The 18,075-nt window shown below is 49.6% G+C and overlaps 1 protein-coding gene across 3 annotated transcripts in view; it reads left to right on the forward strand.

Moving 5' to 3' along the window:
* The window catches only part of LOC119978730 (plexin-A2-like), a 512,723-nt gene that overhangs the window by 474,890 nt on the left and 19,758 nt on the right, over window positions 1–18,075 (forward strand). For all 3 annotated transcript variants that reach the window (XM_038820560.1, XM_038820562.1, XM_038820561.1), the window contains 2 exons: window positions 567–757; window positions 1,727–1,896. In XM_038820560.1, the coding sequence (XP_038676488.1) occupies window positions 567–757; window positions 1,727–1,896 (361 nt within the window). The remainder of the gene's footprint in view (window positions 1–566; window positions 758–1,726; window positions 1,897–18,075) is intronic.

Genomic DNA, 18,075 nt, shown 5'->3' on the forward strand with positions numbered 1-18,075 from the left:
CGAATTTAAGCCTTTTGCACACCAGCGACCCAGATATATAAACATGACTGATCCAAGGTCACCTGTTTGTTCCAGCCTTTCCTGTATATCCCTACCATTATTACAATAAATCTTGATCATCTGGAAATATAAAGAATGACTTCCTTTCAAGAGCTAGAACATAGTTTGCATTGCAGACGAGAAAAGAATGATTGATGTTTCAAGCTCGGAATCATGTATTGCACAGTACAGGAAGCAAGGATGTAACAATGTAATGGTTACCTCGACAACTACAATTCAGTACCTTTAGAACATGAGAGAGAATAATTGGGGAGTAAATTGTGACTTCTCTGCTCAGAGGAGCAATCTGTATTAGTCTTTGTACTCTGCAGTAAGTAAGCTCAAGTTGAGCTTGTGTGGGGCAATATACTCCCACATGGTTTTAATTTGTTGCTAACTTCACACTGTTGCAAAATAGTAGGATGCCAGGCTTTCCTCTTTGAGGTTCATTACTACATGTTTCTATTTTTACAATTGTTGTTTGATTTGATTTGAATTGGAAAACTTTTGACTTTCTTTCATTCCAGACTCCACTCTACGCTACACTGGAAGTCCTGACAGCCTCCGTTCTCGGGCCCCAATGATTACTCCAGATTTAGAGAGTGGTGTTAAAGTGTGGCATCTGGTAAAGAACCATGATCACGGCGACCAGAAGGAGGGTGACCGTGGCAGCAAGATGGTATCTGAAATCTACCTGACAAGACTGTTAGCAACAAAGGTACGAGAGAGAAATGCCTAGATTAACGGCAGTTCTCATGGACACACTTATGGAGGTGGTGGGGAAGAGGTTCAAAATTATTCATCAGGTGCACACACCCCGAACTCAACTGGGGCAAAATAAGCCTGGCGAAGGCATTTAAAGTTTAGATGCTGTTCAACATGTTAACTTCACAGATTAAGGCTGGACTTTTCCAGTCCTGCACGCCAGCAGGATCCCATTGATGCACTCTTTGAGGGGTCGGAGGGAAGGCAGTGTTGGATTTAAAATGGTCAATTACATTTATTCTTGCTACATCTTCAGATATTCATTGTTCAGCCACGTTGTAGTTTCTATTTTGCCCATTATACTGGGGTGGGATGTGCAAGTTTATCACTGTCCAGAAACTCAAGATGATTGCAGGCATCGTGCCAATTTTAAGATGGAAGGTCCACCATGTAGACTATTGCACAATAAACATCATTTTTTCAAGCCTTATTATAGAAAGACATTGGCTTTGGCGGCCGTCGCTTCAGCTGCCTGATTTCCCTCCATAAAGGTCCCCCTAAACCTCCTTGTCTTCATTTAAAGGGCTGGTTAGCACAGTGGGCTAAACAGCTGGCTTGTAATGCAGCACGGGTTCAATTCTCGTACCGGCCTCCCCGAACAGGCGCCGGAATGTGGCGACTAGGGGCTTTTCACAGTAACTTCATTGACGCCTACGTGTGACAATAAGCAATTATTATATTTTTAAAGTTCTCCTTTCAGGCCAACCATTTAACTACATTTTTGCCCAATTGTCCCATCACATCGTCATGTGATTCAGTGTCAAATTCTGCTTGATGGTTCTCCTGTGAAGTCTTTGGCAAGTTTAATTGAACTAAAGGTGCAATATAAATTAAGTTCTGGTTGTTACATGCTAATATATCAGATTGTTCTAAGAGAACGACTTAACAATTAAGTGCACTCCTTCACTCCTTTTCTTCACAGGGCACACTGCAGAAGTTTGTAGACGACCTGTTTGAGACACTGTTCAGCACAGTACACCGTGGCAGTGCCCTACCACTTGCCATTAAGTACATGTTCGATTTCCTGGACGAGCAAGCTGACCGACATGTCATCCATGACACAGATGTTAGGCACACCTGGAAAAGTAACTGGTAAGTGTTGTGATTGGCTGCTTCATCTGATCGTGGTAACACTCGCTGGGACCAGTAATGCAGGACCTGGGAAGCAGCCACACACCTTGAATTGAACGAGCAGGGTTTATCCTTTTAAACTGTATATGATGCACTGGGGGGTGCTGCTGATGGAATGGGACATGGGGTTATGTGTCAGGAGCCAACTGTTCAGGAATCCATTTTTATTGTGATGGGACATGGGAGGGCATCATTGGCAGTAGTGTACTTTGACCTTTTGAGGCGCTTTCTTTTTTTTTTTTAAATAATTTTTATTGAAAGAGTTTTTCCATACAGACATTTACCCCTACTAATTTTTAAATTATTTACAACACAATCCCTCTAGGCAAATGTCCCTCCCTCGCCCGCCCTCTCGCGCGCACCAGTCCTCCCCCCCCCCAGGCAACCTTAACAACCAAGGCAGCCTACAGTTTCAGACATGAGCAGCGAGCAGGCTTGCCCGCGCTACAGTCGTGCGTGTCCTCCCACGACCCTTGCTGCCCCCCCCCTCCCCTCCCCCCCCCCCCTCCCCCCCCCCCACCCCCCACCCCCCCCCCCCCCCCCCCCCCCCCCCCCGGGTTGCTGCTGCCACGACCCCGAACGTCTATCTCTGATCTAAAAAGTCAAGGAAAGGTTGCCACCCGCCTGGCGAATCCCTGTACCGACCCTCTCAGGGCAAATTTGATCCTTTCTAGCTGAATATAGCTAGCCATATCGTTAATCCAAGTTTCAACGCTTGGAGGCCTCGCGTCCTTCCATTGAATTAATATCCTTCGTCGAGCCACTAGGGACGCAAAGGCCAGTATTCCGGCCTCCCTAGCCTCCTGTACCCCCGGTTCTACCCCGACCCCAAAGATCGCAAGCCCCCATCCTGGTTTGACCCTGGACCCCACCACCTTCGACACCGTCCTTGCCACCCCCTTCCAGAACCCTTCCAGCACCGGACATGCCCAGAACATATGCACATGGTTCGCTGGGCTTCCCAGACATCTGACACACCTGTCCTCACCCCCAAAGAACCGGCTCATCCTTGTCCCCGTCATGTGAGCTCTATGCAGCACCTTAAATTGAATGAGGCTCAGTCTCGCACACGAGGAGGAAGAGTTGACCTTCTCCAGTGCATCCGCCCACGTCCCGTCTTCTATCTGCTCTCCCAGCTCCCCTTCCCACTTGGCTTTCAGCTCCTCCCCCGATGCTGCTTCCGCCTCCTGCATTATCTTGTAGATGTCTGATATCTTCCCCCCTCCGACCCAGACCCCCGAGAGCACCCTATCACTCGCCCCCTTACTGGGGAGCAGGGGAAACCCCTCCACCTGCCGCCTAGCAAATGCCTTCACTTGTAAATATCTGAACATGTTTCCCGGGGGGAGCTCAAACTTCTCCTCCAGCCCTCCCAGGCTCGCAAACCTCCCCTCTATAAACAGGTCCTTCAGCTGCCGTATGCCCACCCTGTACCAGCTCTGAAATCCCCCGTCGATGTTCCCCGGGATGAATCTATGGTTCCCTCTTATTGGCGCCGCCAACAGACCTCCCATTTCACCCCTATGTCGCCTCCACTGCCCCCATATCTTGAGGGTGGCCGCCACCACCGGGCTCGTGGTGTACCTCGTGGGGGGGAGCGGCCATGGTGCCGTTACTAGGGCCCCCAGGCTTGTGTTGCCACAGGACGCCCTCTCCATTCGTTTCCAAGCTGCCCCCTCCCCTTCCATCATCCACTTGCGCACCATTGACACATTTGCCGCCCAGTAGTACCCCGAGAGATTGGGCAGTGCCAGCCCTCCACTGTCCCTACTCCGCTCCAAAAAGACCCTCCTCACCCTTGGGGTGCCATGCGCCCACACGTAGCTCATGATGCTACTCGTCACCTTTTTGAAGAAGGCCCTAGGGAGGAAGATGGGCAAGCACTGAAATAAAAACAAGAACCTTGGGAGGACCGTCATTTTGATTGACTGCACCCTCCCCGCCAGCGACAACGGTACCATGTCCCACCTCTTAAACTCCTCCTCCATCTGTTCCACCAGCCTGGAAAAGTTCAACTTGTGGAGGGTCCCCCAGTTCCTTGCCACCTGCACCCCTAAGTACCTAAAGCTCTTTCCTGCTCGCTTGAAGGGGAGTCTCCCAATACCCTCTCCCTGGTCCCCCGGGTGTATCACAAAAACCTCGCTTTTGCCCAAATTTAATTTGTACCCCGAAAAGTCCCCAAACTCTGCTAATAGTTCCATTATCTCCGGCATTCCCCCTTCTGGGTCTGCCACGTACAGCAGTAGATCATCCGCATACAGCGATACTCGATGTTCCTCCCCTCCCCTAGTCAGTCCTCTCCACCCCCCTGAACCCCTCAGTGCCATCGCCAACGGTTCAATCGCCAGTGCGAAAAGTAGGGGGGATAGGGGACATCCCTGCCTGGTCCCTCGGTGGAGCCCGAAATACTCCGACCTCCTCCCGTTTGTCACTACACTCGCCGTCGGGGCCGAGTAGAGCAACTTCACCCACTTAATAAACCCTTCCCCAAACCCAAACCGTTTCAACGTCTCCCACAGGTACTCCCACTCCACCCTATCGAATGCCTTCTCCGCGTCCAGCGCTACCACTATCTCAGCCTCCCCCTCCACTGCCGGCATCATAATTACATTCAGCAATCTCCGCACGTTCGTGTTGAGCTGCCGCCCCTTCACGAACCCCGTCTGGTCCTCATGGATTACCCCTGGCACACAATCCTCTATTCTAGCTGCCAGGATCTTTGCCAGCAACTTGGCATCCACGTTCAGAAGCGAGATAGGCCTGTAGGACCCGCACTGCACGGGGTCTTTATCCCGCTTCAATATCAGGGAGATCAGAGCCTGCGACATTGTCGGGGGCAGAACCCCCCCCTCTCGCGCCTCATTAAAGGCTCGTACCAGTACCGGTCCCACCAAGTCCACATTTTTCTTATAGAATTCCACCGGGAACCCATCTGGCCCCGGCGCCTTCCCCGCTTGCATCTGACCTATTCCCTTGACTAGCTCCTCTAGCCCTATTGGCGCCCCCAGCCCTTCTACCAGCCCCTCCTGGACCCTTGGGAACCTCAATTTGTTTAGGAAGTCCTCCATTCCCCCTCTCCTTGTCGGCGGCTCAGACCGATACAACTCCTTGTAAAAATCCCTGAAGACCCCGTTCACTTCTTGCCCCTTCTGCACTACCTTCCCGCCCCTCTCCTTCACTCCCCCAATCTCCCTAGCCGCATCTCGTTTGCGAAGCTGGTGTGCCAGCATCCTGCTCGCCTTTTCCCCATACTCATAGACCGCGCCCTGTGCCCTTCTCCACTGCGTCTCTGCCTTCCTGGTGGTCAGCAGGTCAAACTTGACCTGCAGGCTGCGCCGTTCTTCCAGCAGCCCCTCCTCTGGTGCCTCCGCATATCTCCTATCCACTTCCAATAGCTCCCCCACCAGCCTCTCCCTCTCCTGCCTCTCCTTTCTTTCTCTATGCGCCCTTATGGAGATCAGCTCTCCCCTGATCACTGCCTTCAGGGCCTCCCAGACCATCCCCACCTGCACCTCACCCGTGTCATTCAAGTCCAGATAGCTCTCAATGCTCTTCCGGACCCTTTTACACACCTCGTCGTCCGCTAACAGCCCCACATCCAGCCGCCACAGCGGGCGCTGGTCCCGCGCCTCCCCCATTTCCACATCCACCCAATGCGGTGCATGATTAGAGATCGCAATGGCCGAGTACTCAGCTTCCCGTACCCTCGGGATCAGCCCCCTGCTCAAAACGAAGAAATCGATTCTGGAGTACACTCTATGGACGTGGGAGAAAAAGGAATACTCCCTCGCCCTCGGCCTACCAAACCTCCATGGGTCTACTCCTCCCATCTGCTCCATGTACCCCCTCAGCACTTCTGCCGCTGCCGGCCTCCTATTGGTCCTTGCGCTCGATCTGTCTAGCCCGGGGTCCAGCACTGTGTTAAAGTCCCCCCCCATGATCAAGCCCCCTGCCTCCAGTCCCGGAATGAGGCCCAATAGGCGCCTCATAAAACCCGCGTCATCCCAGTTCGGGGCATATACGTTGACCATCACCACTTTCTCCCCCTGCAGCTTACCCTTCACCATCACATACCTACCCTCCTTATCCGCCACCACCTCCTCCGCCACGAACGACACCCTCTTTCCCACCAGAATCGCCACCCCCCGGTTCTTTGCGTCCAATCCAGAGTGGAACACCTGTCCCACCCACCCCCTTCTCAGGCGAACCTGGTCCACTACCTTCAAATGGGTCTCCTGTAACATTGCTACATCAGCCTTCAGTCCCTTCAGGTGTGAGAATACCCTTGATCTCTTGACCGGCCCATTCAACCCCCTCACGTTCCAAGTGATCAGCCGGGTCGCGGGACGACCCGCCCCCTTCCCCTGCCGATTAGCCATGTCCTGTTCCCTGCTCGCCCCGGGTCGACCCTCCCCTTCTGACCCGCTCCCCATGGCGATGTCCCCCCCCCCCCCCCTCTCCAGTCCTCCACTTCCCGTTTCTGGTCTTTTCAGCAGCAACCCGGTGTCCCTCCCTAACCCCCCTCCCCCCCCCCCCCCAGGCTAGGACCCCTCCTAGCCGCGATGTACCCTCCATCGTACTCCCGTAAGTCAGCTGGTTCACGCTGACCCGGCTGCTCCTGCCCCACTCCGACTCCCCCCGGCTCGGGGGGGGGCCTCCCCCCCCGTTGCCACTCCTCCCTGGCCCCGCTCCAGCGCGGGAAAGGTCGCCATTGCTAGCCACGCCCCGCACTCCTCCCCTCCCCCCTCCTCTGCCCCGCGCGCGGGAAAACAGAGGAAAGCCCGCGCTTTCGCCCTGCCACACCCCACCCCGCCATCTTCAGTTCCACCCCCGTCCCCGTCCATGCCTGTAAAAGAACCCCCCCTAGGAGCCCGTATCCCCGATCTGCTCTCCCCCCCGTCCCACCTCCCCAACTTAACATTATAAATAACAGATAAATAACAAATAACAATGTACTTAACAGTCGCCCTCTACCAAACAGCATAAATAACCCTAAATAACCATGAATAACCACAATAACAATAACTAAGGGAAGTTGGCAAAGGGGGAAAAAACATCAGAAGAAAAACCACAGCAAGAGTTCAAAATCCAAACAAAGAATTCAGCTGAAAGTACCCGAGCGGCTACGGCCGCCAAGTATCCCCTGGGTCTAATTCGAGTCCAGTTTCTCTTCCTGTACAAAGGCCCACGCCTCCTCTGGGGACTCAAAATAGTGGTGTTGGTTCCTGTAGGTGACCCACAAGCGCGCTGGCTGCAGCATTCCGAACCTGATCCGTTTTGCATGTAGCACCGCCTTCGTCCGGTTGTACCGGGCCCGCCGCTTTGCCACCTCCGCACTCCAGTCCTGGTAGACCCTCACCGTCGAATTCTCCCACTTGCTGCTCCTTTCCCTCTTGGCCCACTCCAGCACTCTCTCACGGTCGCTGAGTCGCTGGAACCGCACCAGCACCGCCCTCGGGGGCTCATTTGCTCTTGGCCTCCTAGCCATGACCCTGTAGGCCTCTTCCAGCTCCAGGGGCGAAGGGACGGCCCCTGCCCCCATCAGGGAGCTCAGCATTTCTGCTACATATCCCGGGAGGTCTGACCCCTCCAGGCCTTCTGCCAGGCCCAAGATCCTCAGGTTCTTCCGCCTCATTCGGGTATCCAGCTCCTCAAAACGGCTCTGCCATTTCAGATGGAGTGCCTCGTGCACCTCTACCTTTCCCACGAGGACCGTGGCCTCCTCCTCCCTCACAGTCATCTCCTGTTGCAGCTCCCGAATCGACGCCTCTTGGGTCGCCTGGGCTCCCATCAGCCTGGTGGTCGTCGCATTCATTGACTCCAAGAGCTCCATTTTCAGCTCCGTAAAGAAGCGCAGGAGAGCGGCCTGCTGCTCCTCCGCCCATTTCCTCCATTCCTCGGGTGCTCCACCGGCCGCCATTTTGGTCTTCTTCCCCCGCTTTTTTTTGGGAGCTGCTGTTGCTTCCTTTACCACCCCACTCCGGGTACCGACCATAAAGTTGGTCTGGTTCTCTTCAGGGAGCCTTCCCCCACCGGGATTTGTCCTTACAGCGCCGTTGGGGCCCTCCAATCGGCCCGAAAACACCTTTGTAGCAGGAGCAGCCAAACGTGCGACTTAGCTGGTCATAGCCGCAACCGGAAGTCCCTTTGAGGCGCTTTCAAGGTAGCAGGTTGGGCAGACCTTTAGGGAAGACTGGACACAACCCTACAAGCATGTTTACGGTTGAGCACACAGTGAGTAAAATGCTGTTCAGGCGCCTAAAGTGAATTATGGGGCGATTCCATAATGCAAACATTTTTAAAGCCCAAGTGAGGCAGCGCAGTTTGTAAAATAGCTCCACACATATCGCTGGCTGTATTGGGCCAGATGGCGCCTATCCTTGACCTTTGGCCTCTGTGGTACAGGTCATTCATAATCACAATATCACCCCTATATCTTTTTCCAAATGTTTGCACAATTTTGTCTTCTCTCCACATTTCCTTCAGCAGGAGGAAAGCAAGTCCCATTTCCTCTTTCAGAAAAATGCACCAGCAATTGTCGCAGCCTGGATGCGACCAAAATGGTCGCAGCCTGAGAACTTGCTCTAATGCACATGCATTGTAGAATTTTAGCAGAGGGCAGAAGTCCCAATCATGCACCCCAACGGCAGTGGTAGATCTTCAGCAACACAAATTTTAAGCCTTTTCCTGGAGCTTCTGCAGAAAGTCTGCCAAAGTTGTGGTCGACATTCCGAATAATCCTCCACAGAAATTAGTGTGTCTCTATTTACTTGCCTGTAGTCTGCTCACTTGCATCCTACAGACAGGAGAGAAAGATTGTTGGTTTCAGAGTGGTTCAGTGATTTAGCTCATAAGTGAAGTGAGCCAGAAATGGTTTGTTTCAAAGAATCACTCAATTGTTACGGTGGACCATTGTGCCTGCAACAGTTCTCCAAGTGAACATCATGACTTAGTACCATTCCCCTGCTTTCCCCATATACCCTTGTACATTGTTTTTATTCAGGTAATCAGCTAATGCCCTCTTAAATGCCTCAATTGAAGCTGCCTCTACCACACTGGCAGGCAGTGCATTCCAGACCCCAACCGCGCTTGTGAAAAAGATTTTTCTTGTATCGCGTTTACTGCTTTTGCAAATCAGTTTAAATCTGTGTCCTCTCATCGTTGATCTTTTTACAAACTGGAGCAGTTTCTCCCTATCAACCCTGCCCAGTCCCCTCGTGATTTTGAACACCTCTATCAAATCTCTTCTTAACCTTCATCTCTCCAAGGAGAACAGTCCCAGCTTCTCCAATCTATCCTCTTAACTGAAGTTTCTCATCCCCGGAACCATTTCCATGGGAGCAAAGAATAAACTGGAGAACTGATTCCTGACAGTCCGACTGAAAAAGGGGAAAAACTTAGTCAACTTTAATAAGAAGGCACAGGTGATTCAGAGTCCATGACAGCACTTTCTGAAAATATGGCAGAGTGTCACTCTCGGCGAGAAAATCAGTGCCGTTCTCACCGGCCCTGGTGGCTCGGTCTACTGCAATTTTCAGGCAATTAGAAGAATTTATTTTTCCCGCACGTGGAAAATGACACACTTGAGGCACCAAGAGTCTGACTCACCCGCCCTAGGGGCCAGCTGAGCTCTTCAATGAAGGGAACGCTGCTGTTAAACGGCTCCACTGCACTTGCTTTCATTCAAGCCAGGAGGATGGCAGCGAGGAAACCAGCTCCTGGATGTAGGGAAGAGGCTTTCACCCATATGCTGGATGCCGTGGCGGAGAAGCAGGTTACAATATACCCTTGGGCTGGCAGGAAGCCCCCCCGCAAGGTGACAAATCCCACATGGGGACAGTGACAGCACTGGTCAGTGCCAGCAGACAAATGCCACCCAGAGACAGTGAGAGCACTGGTCAGTGCCTGCAGACAAATGCCACCCAGGGACAGTGAGAGCACTGGTCAGTGCCTGCAGACAAATGCCACCCAGGGACAGTGAGAGCACTGGTCAGTGCCTGCAGACAAATGCCACCCAGGGACAGTGAGAGCACTGGTCAGTGCCAGCAGCCTGACCAAGAGGACGCGTGTGCAATACAGAAAAAAGATTAATTACCTACTCCCATCAGCCAGGGTAAGTGCTCCCTGTCTCCTCTCTGTACTCCACCCTGCATGAATCGCACCATGTGATCACACACCTGTTTCACATTGATATAGTGGATCCTCTTCCTGTTCATTGGGGAATACCCTGAAGCCATGGGACTCGAGAGCGCCATGGGGCAGTCGATCACTCCTCCACCTCTGGCAGATCGGCTATGTTGCCAAAGCCCTAGCCTTCTTGTCTTGCTGGGTCTGGTTCAGGTTGAAATGGATAAAGTCTAAAGCTCTTGCACAGAGTGCATCGCTGACCTCACGGATGCACTATGAGCGGATGCCTGCAAAATGCCATAGATGTTACCTATGAAGCCCTGGAACAACCCCGTATAAATTTTGGGCTGCCCTGACCTTTACAGCCACAGGGAGCGGATGTTCACCATGCCAAGGCAGCAACGATGTGGCACAGGCACCACACAGTCTCCCTGGTGAAGTGGAGTCTTCTACGGCACTTGTGTCCGCTCCTCCATGAAGGACATTTGGGTACTGTACACCCTCGATCTGCATCTTTGTGACCCCTGCGTGGGTGGTGCGGCCTCTGAGACTGCTCTGTGGCCCCCTGATCTTCTGTCGCTGGGTCTTCCCTGGGTGCTGCCATGCGTTGCTGCTGAAGTCTGTGCTCCTCCAGCACTGTAATAAGTTGTTTAGCTAGCTCTAGTGGCTCAATACTGATATCAGTCTGAGAGGTTAACTGCGAGGGATGGCAGACAAAGTGTCAGGTTGGTGTCGCAGCCCGAAAGCATCAGTACCTCCCCTGACCAATTAGCCTCCCAGACCTTGAAGCAGCCAGTCCCACACTTTATCCGGCAGCTACCGCTCATTCACACCTCAATTACCCTCTCATCTCCATTGCAAGACTGATCCCGGCTCATGCCCTTTCCCAATCAAGAGCCACCTTTGGGCACCCACCGGGTCTCCCCTCGCTTATTCTCTATAACACTTGGTGTTCAGGACTACGCAAAGCTAATAGGTACCCTTCCTACTCGGGCTGCATCATTCTGCAGTCCATTACTGTCAAGCACTACTGTCAACCTCTACAACCACTCTTTGAAGTGTTTTCCCCGCCCCTTGGCTCTGATCACACACTCCCCTATGTGGCCCACATGTCACAGAGATCAGACTACCAAAGCCCTATAAGAAATTTTAAACAATAAACCACAGAGTTCAAGACCACCCACACCAAACCCACCCCCCCCTCCCCCGAGCTGGCCAATAGGTGCTGTCCCCTTGGACTCCTTGATGCTCAGTGGAGATAGCACTCAGGAGAAGCTGCTGAGTCAACCAAGGGAAACCTCTTAACATTTTTGACTTTGCTAGACCTGGCTAATATTTACTAATGACTGCACAATATTGTACAACTGCTAATAATGGCTGCAGGATCTTGTCAACAGCCACTTGTGGCTGGTTATTTTATTGCATTCTTCACGAGACAATACATAAACAGTAGATGCTATCTCGTCTTTCAGCTTGAGCCCTTCCACCCTGTCTGGAATTGAATTCCCGTTATTGTTTTCACAGGCTGTGAACAGTTGCAGAATGTCAAGTATCCCATCATGCTCCCTGAGTCTAGCCTAAGGCTGTTAATGTATATATATTTTAATACCAACCCTAATTGTCCCACTTCATCTTCAACTGGCATCAGAGCTGGAGGTTGAGGCTCTTCTCATTGCTGGTTCCTCTCTTGACTGTCATTTACTCAGTGCCACGGTAACCATCTGAGTGGTTGGCTGGTCTGATCAATGAGGGATTCCCAGCACCTGTCACAAATGTGGACAGGTCTGCTCTGCAAAGAGAGAAGGCCGTTCAGAGCTGATGTTCCAGTCGAGAGGATCTTTCTTACTGCCGCTCTCTGGACCTTGCAATTTTAGCTAGTTTACAACATTGTTTGTTTTGACACCTTCTGAAATTTTGGGGAGATCCAAGGCTACACTGAGGTCTCTGCTCAGGAGAAAAAGACTGGTTTCGGCAGATGAACATCAAGTCGAAGATTTGTTCACCGCTGAGCCTGTGATCGGGAGCCGGATTCCTTCTGACCCATAGAGTGGTGTATTGTTGCTCATAACCAGAGATGTTCCCCCATGGTTCTTGTGCGACAAGATTGTAACAGTGACTCCAGTCTCCAACTTAAAGTCTCCAACTTAAAGTGTGCAAGGTGGCCATTAACAAATATGTCCGCACTCCAGAACTAAAATCTAGGATCTTTGACTTCACTTTAAGCAGCATGGTTGTGTGCCATCCTGGTCTGCTGCCTCACATGCGCAAATCTGCTTGAGACCTGTCCGCTTTGACATTATGGCTATTCACAGCTTCCCAAAGTGTCCTATTCAGTTACGTTGAAAGCATTGGGCTTAAATTGCTGGACGTTAATTGTGCTTATAAGGGCGCTTTGCTCCACAGCGTTGACATGGTAGATTCCTCGTCCTGCTATTTATATTGATGGCCATTGGATCTACCTAGTAAAGCAATGTTTTCGTGTTCAGCTTCTGACTTTTTAGCCAGACTTGAAGCCATCATGCATCTAAGGAATCTCTTTTTCCAAATTCCACAATTTTGAGATTGATCTGGATCTTGGATATGTCCAAAATGATCTAGGGGAATGGATTTCTGATCCACCACTAAAATTTTTAAATTGTAGATTCGGCTTTAAGATATTTCTGAAAATCCAAGAAGGCTCCTCTGTACTCTTATGCACAAAGGGCTTTTCCACACTTTCCAATTTTGGCAGGCTCCTGCAGTAACGGTGATCTTTACATTTAAATTGACTGGTTAGAGTCTTCCCCGCTTTAGCGCAATGTTCTCTGATCTTGGAAGAATTGAATCCCGACTTCTTTTCCTCTCGTGATTTCCTTTGGCACATTTGCTTTTTGAGCTTTCCTTCAGGTCAGAATGCTGATTTGATTTTTCCTACAATTTTCCAGGATTTAATTTTCTTCTATGAGGTTTTGAGTCATTACAATAATGTATGGTGTTGTGCGTAGTTTGGTAGATCTTAATATGGTATTTTTGGTCTTGAGTAGTTCAAAGGTAAGTATTTATTAACTACTAGAAATTATATACATTGGTACACTAAAGATCCAAGCTAGCAGCTGTCTCCATGCTTGCTTCTACACACGGCTCTGTCCAACACGTTACTGAACTTTAGGTGCGAGTCATCGAGTCACTACAGTGCAGAATGAGGCTATTTGGGCCATTGAGTCTGCACTGATCCTCTGAAGAACACCATACCTAGGCCCACGTCCCCACCCTATCCCCGTAACCCAGTAATCCCACCTTACCTTTTTAGACTTTAAGGGGTAATTTAACATGGCCAATCCACCTAACCTGCACATCTTTGGACTGTGTTCTCTGTGTGGGCGATACTGTATTCAGTATCACCCGAACTGGCTGAGGTTATTCATAAAGGCCCGCCTTCTCAATCTTGCCTGTCGCCTGAGCTGCAGTGATCCTCAGGTTAAATCACCACCAGTCAGTTCTCAAAGGGGAAAGCAGCCTATGGTCATCTGGGACTGTGGTGATTTTACCTTTACCTTATGTATTTATGCACTTCAACCCTTTATGTGCCAGACCCTTAAAATGGACTCACCCTTTGTTCAGATCCATTCATGACCTTGCCCCTCCCTATCTCTGCTATTCCTGCATTGTTAAACCTCCCACGATCTCTGCGTTCATCCAGTTCTGCTCACTTGTGCATCCCCACGTCCCTTCACCCAAGGATTGATGATCATGTCTTCAGCTGTTCAGCCCCAATCTCTGGAATTCTCTCTCCAAACTGCTCCTTCTCTTCTCTATGCACATATCATACATATATATGCAAAAGCTATATCTACAGTGTAGTGGAACAGATTAAAGCTACTTCCTCAGACCTACACCTTAATTTCAGTATCTGTGCTTTTAAACCTCAGTTGTCACTCTGATTTATAGATGAGAATATTTTCAGAAATGCGGCATCTTAGATTTTAACTTCACCCAGCATGCCAGTCACAAAGACCACTTATTTTCTAACCTTGCATGCAATATTGACCTCCACTATTTTCCCTGTCAGTCAAGCTGGAGGTGTTTGTGTGGGGCAGGTGAGGAGGGTGAAACACACGTAAATCAAACCTTAAAACGTCACAACCATATCCAAATCAAATCTTTGTTCTTTAAACGACATTTTGTAATGAATTTAGCTTTTAAAATGAGTGTATTTTCAGATGTAATTTTGCAATACCACTGATGTGAAATGTGAAGATTAACTAGCCTATTGTAAATCTTTATAATGGAGGTTCTCAGTGTTTCCATTCGAAACACACAACCTAGCAGGGTAGCATGGTGGTTAGCATACATGCTTCACAGCTCCAGGGTCCCAGGTTCGATTCCCGGCTGGGTCACTGTCTGTGTGGAGTCTGCACGTCCTCCCCCTGTGTGCGTGGGTTTCCTCCGGGTGCTCCGGTTTCCTCCCACAGTCCAAAGATGTGCGGGTTAGGTGGATTGGCCATGCTAAATTGCCCGTAGTGTCCTAAAAAAAGTAAGGTTAAGGGGGGGGTTGTTGGGTTACAGGTATCGGGTGGATGCGTGGGTTTGAGTAGGGTGATCATGGCTCGGCACAACATTGAGGGCCGAAGGGCCTGTTCTGTGCTGTACTGTTCTATGCTCTATGCATAGTGGCGCAGTGGTTAGCACTGCTGCCTCACGGCACCGAGGACCCGGGTCCGATCCCGGCCCCAGGTTCCTGTCCATGTGGAGTTTGCACATTCTCACCGTGCCTGCGTGGGTCTTAGCCCCACAACACATAAAGATGTGCGGGGTAGGTCGATTGGCCACGCTAAATTGCCCCTTAATTGGAAAAACATTTTTTACAGGAGAAAAAAAAGAAACATACAACTTTTAGTTTGTTCACTCACTTCACGCAGATGGTGTTTGAGCCATGTCCTGATTTTATTCTTTAATTTGTAAACTATTTTCTATTGTTCCTGATTCTGTGTTTTAAGTAGAAATTGTTTTTAAAAACAACATTAAAAACCCAAACATAAAATCCCAGTATCAATTTTTTAAATGTGCAACATTTGAGACTTCTCTCCTTATGCCTACAAGCTAACCAAACCACAATCATAATCACAAACCCTTTTATACATCCACTCCCACCATATGATTTGCTTCTAAATAAAAACATCAGATTGGTTTGAAGAGTACTGATGATGAATACACTACAAATAGTTATTCCAGGTATAACAACAATTAAATGCATTTCTGTAGTGGCTTGAACATAGTGAAACGTTTAAGGAGGTTGGAGCATGTCTAAGAGAGCACTGTAATAATCAAGGTTGGAGGTAGCAAATGGATAAAGGTTTCAGCCACAGATGGGCTGTGTCAAGATCAGAGACAGGCCATGTTATATAGTATAGGGAGGGTGTTGGTTACAAAATAGTGCGTTCAGTAGGTTACCTAAAAGTTGTTATTAGCAAATAGAATTATTTAAAGAAGCTATCTCCATGGTTAGCTCTTTGCATGTCTCTGCTCAACACCACACTGACTCCTGGGTCTAGGTCATGTGCCTTTTTACATCATTGTCGATGGTACTGTACGGCCCCAGGGTAACACAGCGGTTAGCACTGTTGTCCACGTGGGTTTCCTCTGGGTGCTCCGGTTTCCTCCCACAAGTCCCGAAAGACGTGCTGTTAGGTAATTTGGACATTCTGAATTCGCCCTCCGAACAGGCCCCGGAATGTGGTGACTAGGGGGTTTTCACAGTGTTAATGTAAGCCTACTTGTGACAATAAAGATTATTATTATACTCAGTGCCACATTAACTATGTATGTGCCAGACCCTTATAGAGGTGGAAAGTGCATTCGTTGTGGTGAAATGGATGTGTTGTCGGGCTTTCAGCTCAGGGTCATCTAGGTTGGCAAGGTTGTAAGCGGTTGTGTTCAGCTTGAGATTCCGGCCATGGGGAGGCAGGGTGGAATGAATAGCACAGGAGCAAAATCTGTGGAGGGGACCAAAAACAATGGCTTTGGTCCTCCCAATATTTAGTTGAAGAAAGTTTTGTCACATCCAAGACAGGTAGTAGGGCCAGCAGCCTGGCAACACCGTCTCCATGGAGGGGTGAGGAAAGGTGGTGATGAAGAAAAGCTTGGTATTAGCAGCATATATATGAAATCTGATCTATTTTTGGATGATGTCATCAAGAGACGGCATATGGACAAGAAATGGGGGATGGGGGGGGGGGGGGGGGGGGGGGGCGGGTGGAGGCAACCAAAGACCCTTGAGGAATACAAACCATATCAAAGCAAGATGCATAGCAACTGCATGAATTTCTCTGGGTATGGCGGGACAGTTAACAGCAGAACCAGGCCAGGACGGAGCTGCTCAGCTCAAGGCTGGAGGAGAATGTTGTGCTCAAATGTGTCAGTGTCTGCAGGTGGGTCAAGGAGGAGGAGGGGGCATACTGTATCACAGAATGTCATTTCTGACTTTAATTAGGGTTGTTTCAGAGTTGGCAGGGGTGGGAAGCTGATTGGAGAGGTTGCGACATTGTGCTGTGGAACAGATGGCACAGGTTTTGAAGGCAGTAACACATTCAAGGACAAAAACAGAAAATGCTGGCCGATCTCAGCAGGTCTGACAGCATCTGTGGAGAGAGAAGGGAGCTAATGTTTCGAGTCTGGTGACTCTCTTTGTCAAAGCTGACACATTCGAGGATTTAGGGAGTTGGAGATGGGCGGTAATTTGCAAAGACAAAGTTAATTTTTTTTGAGGAATAGAGAGTGATAGTGGCAGCCTTGAAAGAGCAGGAGATTGTACATCAGGATAGGTCACCGACAGCTAGCATGAACGCTGGGCTGAGGAATTCAGTGATCAGTAGTTCAGTGGGAATAGGATTGGAAGAGCAGGAGGTGAATCTCGTGGACAAGATGACATTAGACAGGACGTGAAGTGACAGGAGAGAAACTACAGCAATATGTGAGTTCAGGGCGAGGGCAGAGGGAGTCTTTGGCGGGCAAGCAGAAGCAGTGATTATAAAGAAGCAGCTGAATGGATGGTCTCAATCTTTGCTCCTTGCAATATTAGCTGCAGGGGAGGGTGAGGGAGGCGAAGAGAGAATATCGGTACTGGAAAAAAAAATAGCATTGTAGTTAAAAGAAAAATACTGAAAGTGCTTCATTGCTGCTTTTGAATGGGTAGACATAAATTTTACTTTATTCGGTGAACTTGACAGCTAGGTAGAGTGGAGGAGTAATTCATGCCTGCTTTAAATGCTAATGAGCATTGAGCATCTTTCTTCTGAAGATAGGAGTGTAATCTTGAGAGTTATGACACGACAAGGACATCAAGGTGATCAGAAATGTTCTTTCCTGTGAGCTGTCCTCGGGAAGTAGCAGTATTATCTAAAGGCAGGTGTGCCGAGAGATTGTGGAGACACTTGAAATAAAAGAGCAATATATTGGCGTTCACTCTGCTTATTTTATTACACGGCTAGCTAATCTCGTACTGTGTGTGGCTGGAGATTTGAACCGAGGTGCTGCCTAGCCTTGCTTCACCAATGGCTGCTCATGATACGATTCATCCAACTGAATCATATGTTGAGGTCATGTGATGGCAAAAGCTGGAAGGGAAGTGCTCTGTGGGGTTTTTTCCCCCCAAAAAGAGATGACTCTATTATGAGGGGGAAATGAAGTGGTCAGAGTTTTGGGCCTTGTTTCCACTGTGATGAGTGTTTTGCTTTTGAGAAGCAGCAGTTTTGATGGTTCTTGTAATATTTTGTATGCTTTTTAAATGCAGTTAAAGAAAAATACCTTCGGAAATGTTTTTCTTTTGGGGGCTATTGTTAAACTCTGATAAGATTACATTTGTTAACATAAGAAATTGCTTTCACAGCAAATTCACGGGGTCGCACAGTGGTTAGCACTGCTGCCTCGCATAGCCAGGGCCCCGGGTTCAATTATGGCCTCCGGTGACTGTCTGTGTGGAGTTTGCACTTTCTCCCCATGATAACGTGGGTTTCCTCCGGGAGCTCCAGTTTCCTC

Source organism: Scyliorhinus canicula, chromosome 15 (assembly GCF_902713615.1).
Source record: "Scyliorhinus canicula chromosome 15, sScyCan1.1, whole genome shotgun sequence".
NCBI lineage: Eukaryota > Metazoa > Chordata > Chondrichthyes > Carcharhiniformes > Scyliorhinidae > Scyliorhinus > Scyliorhinus canicula.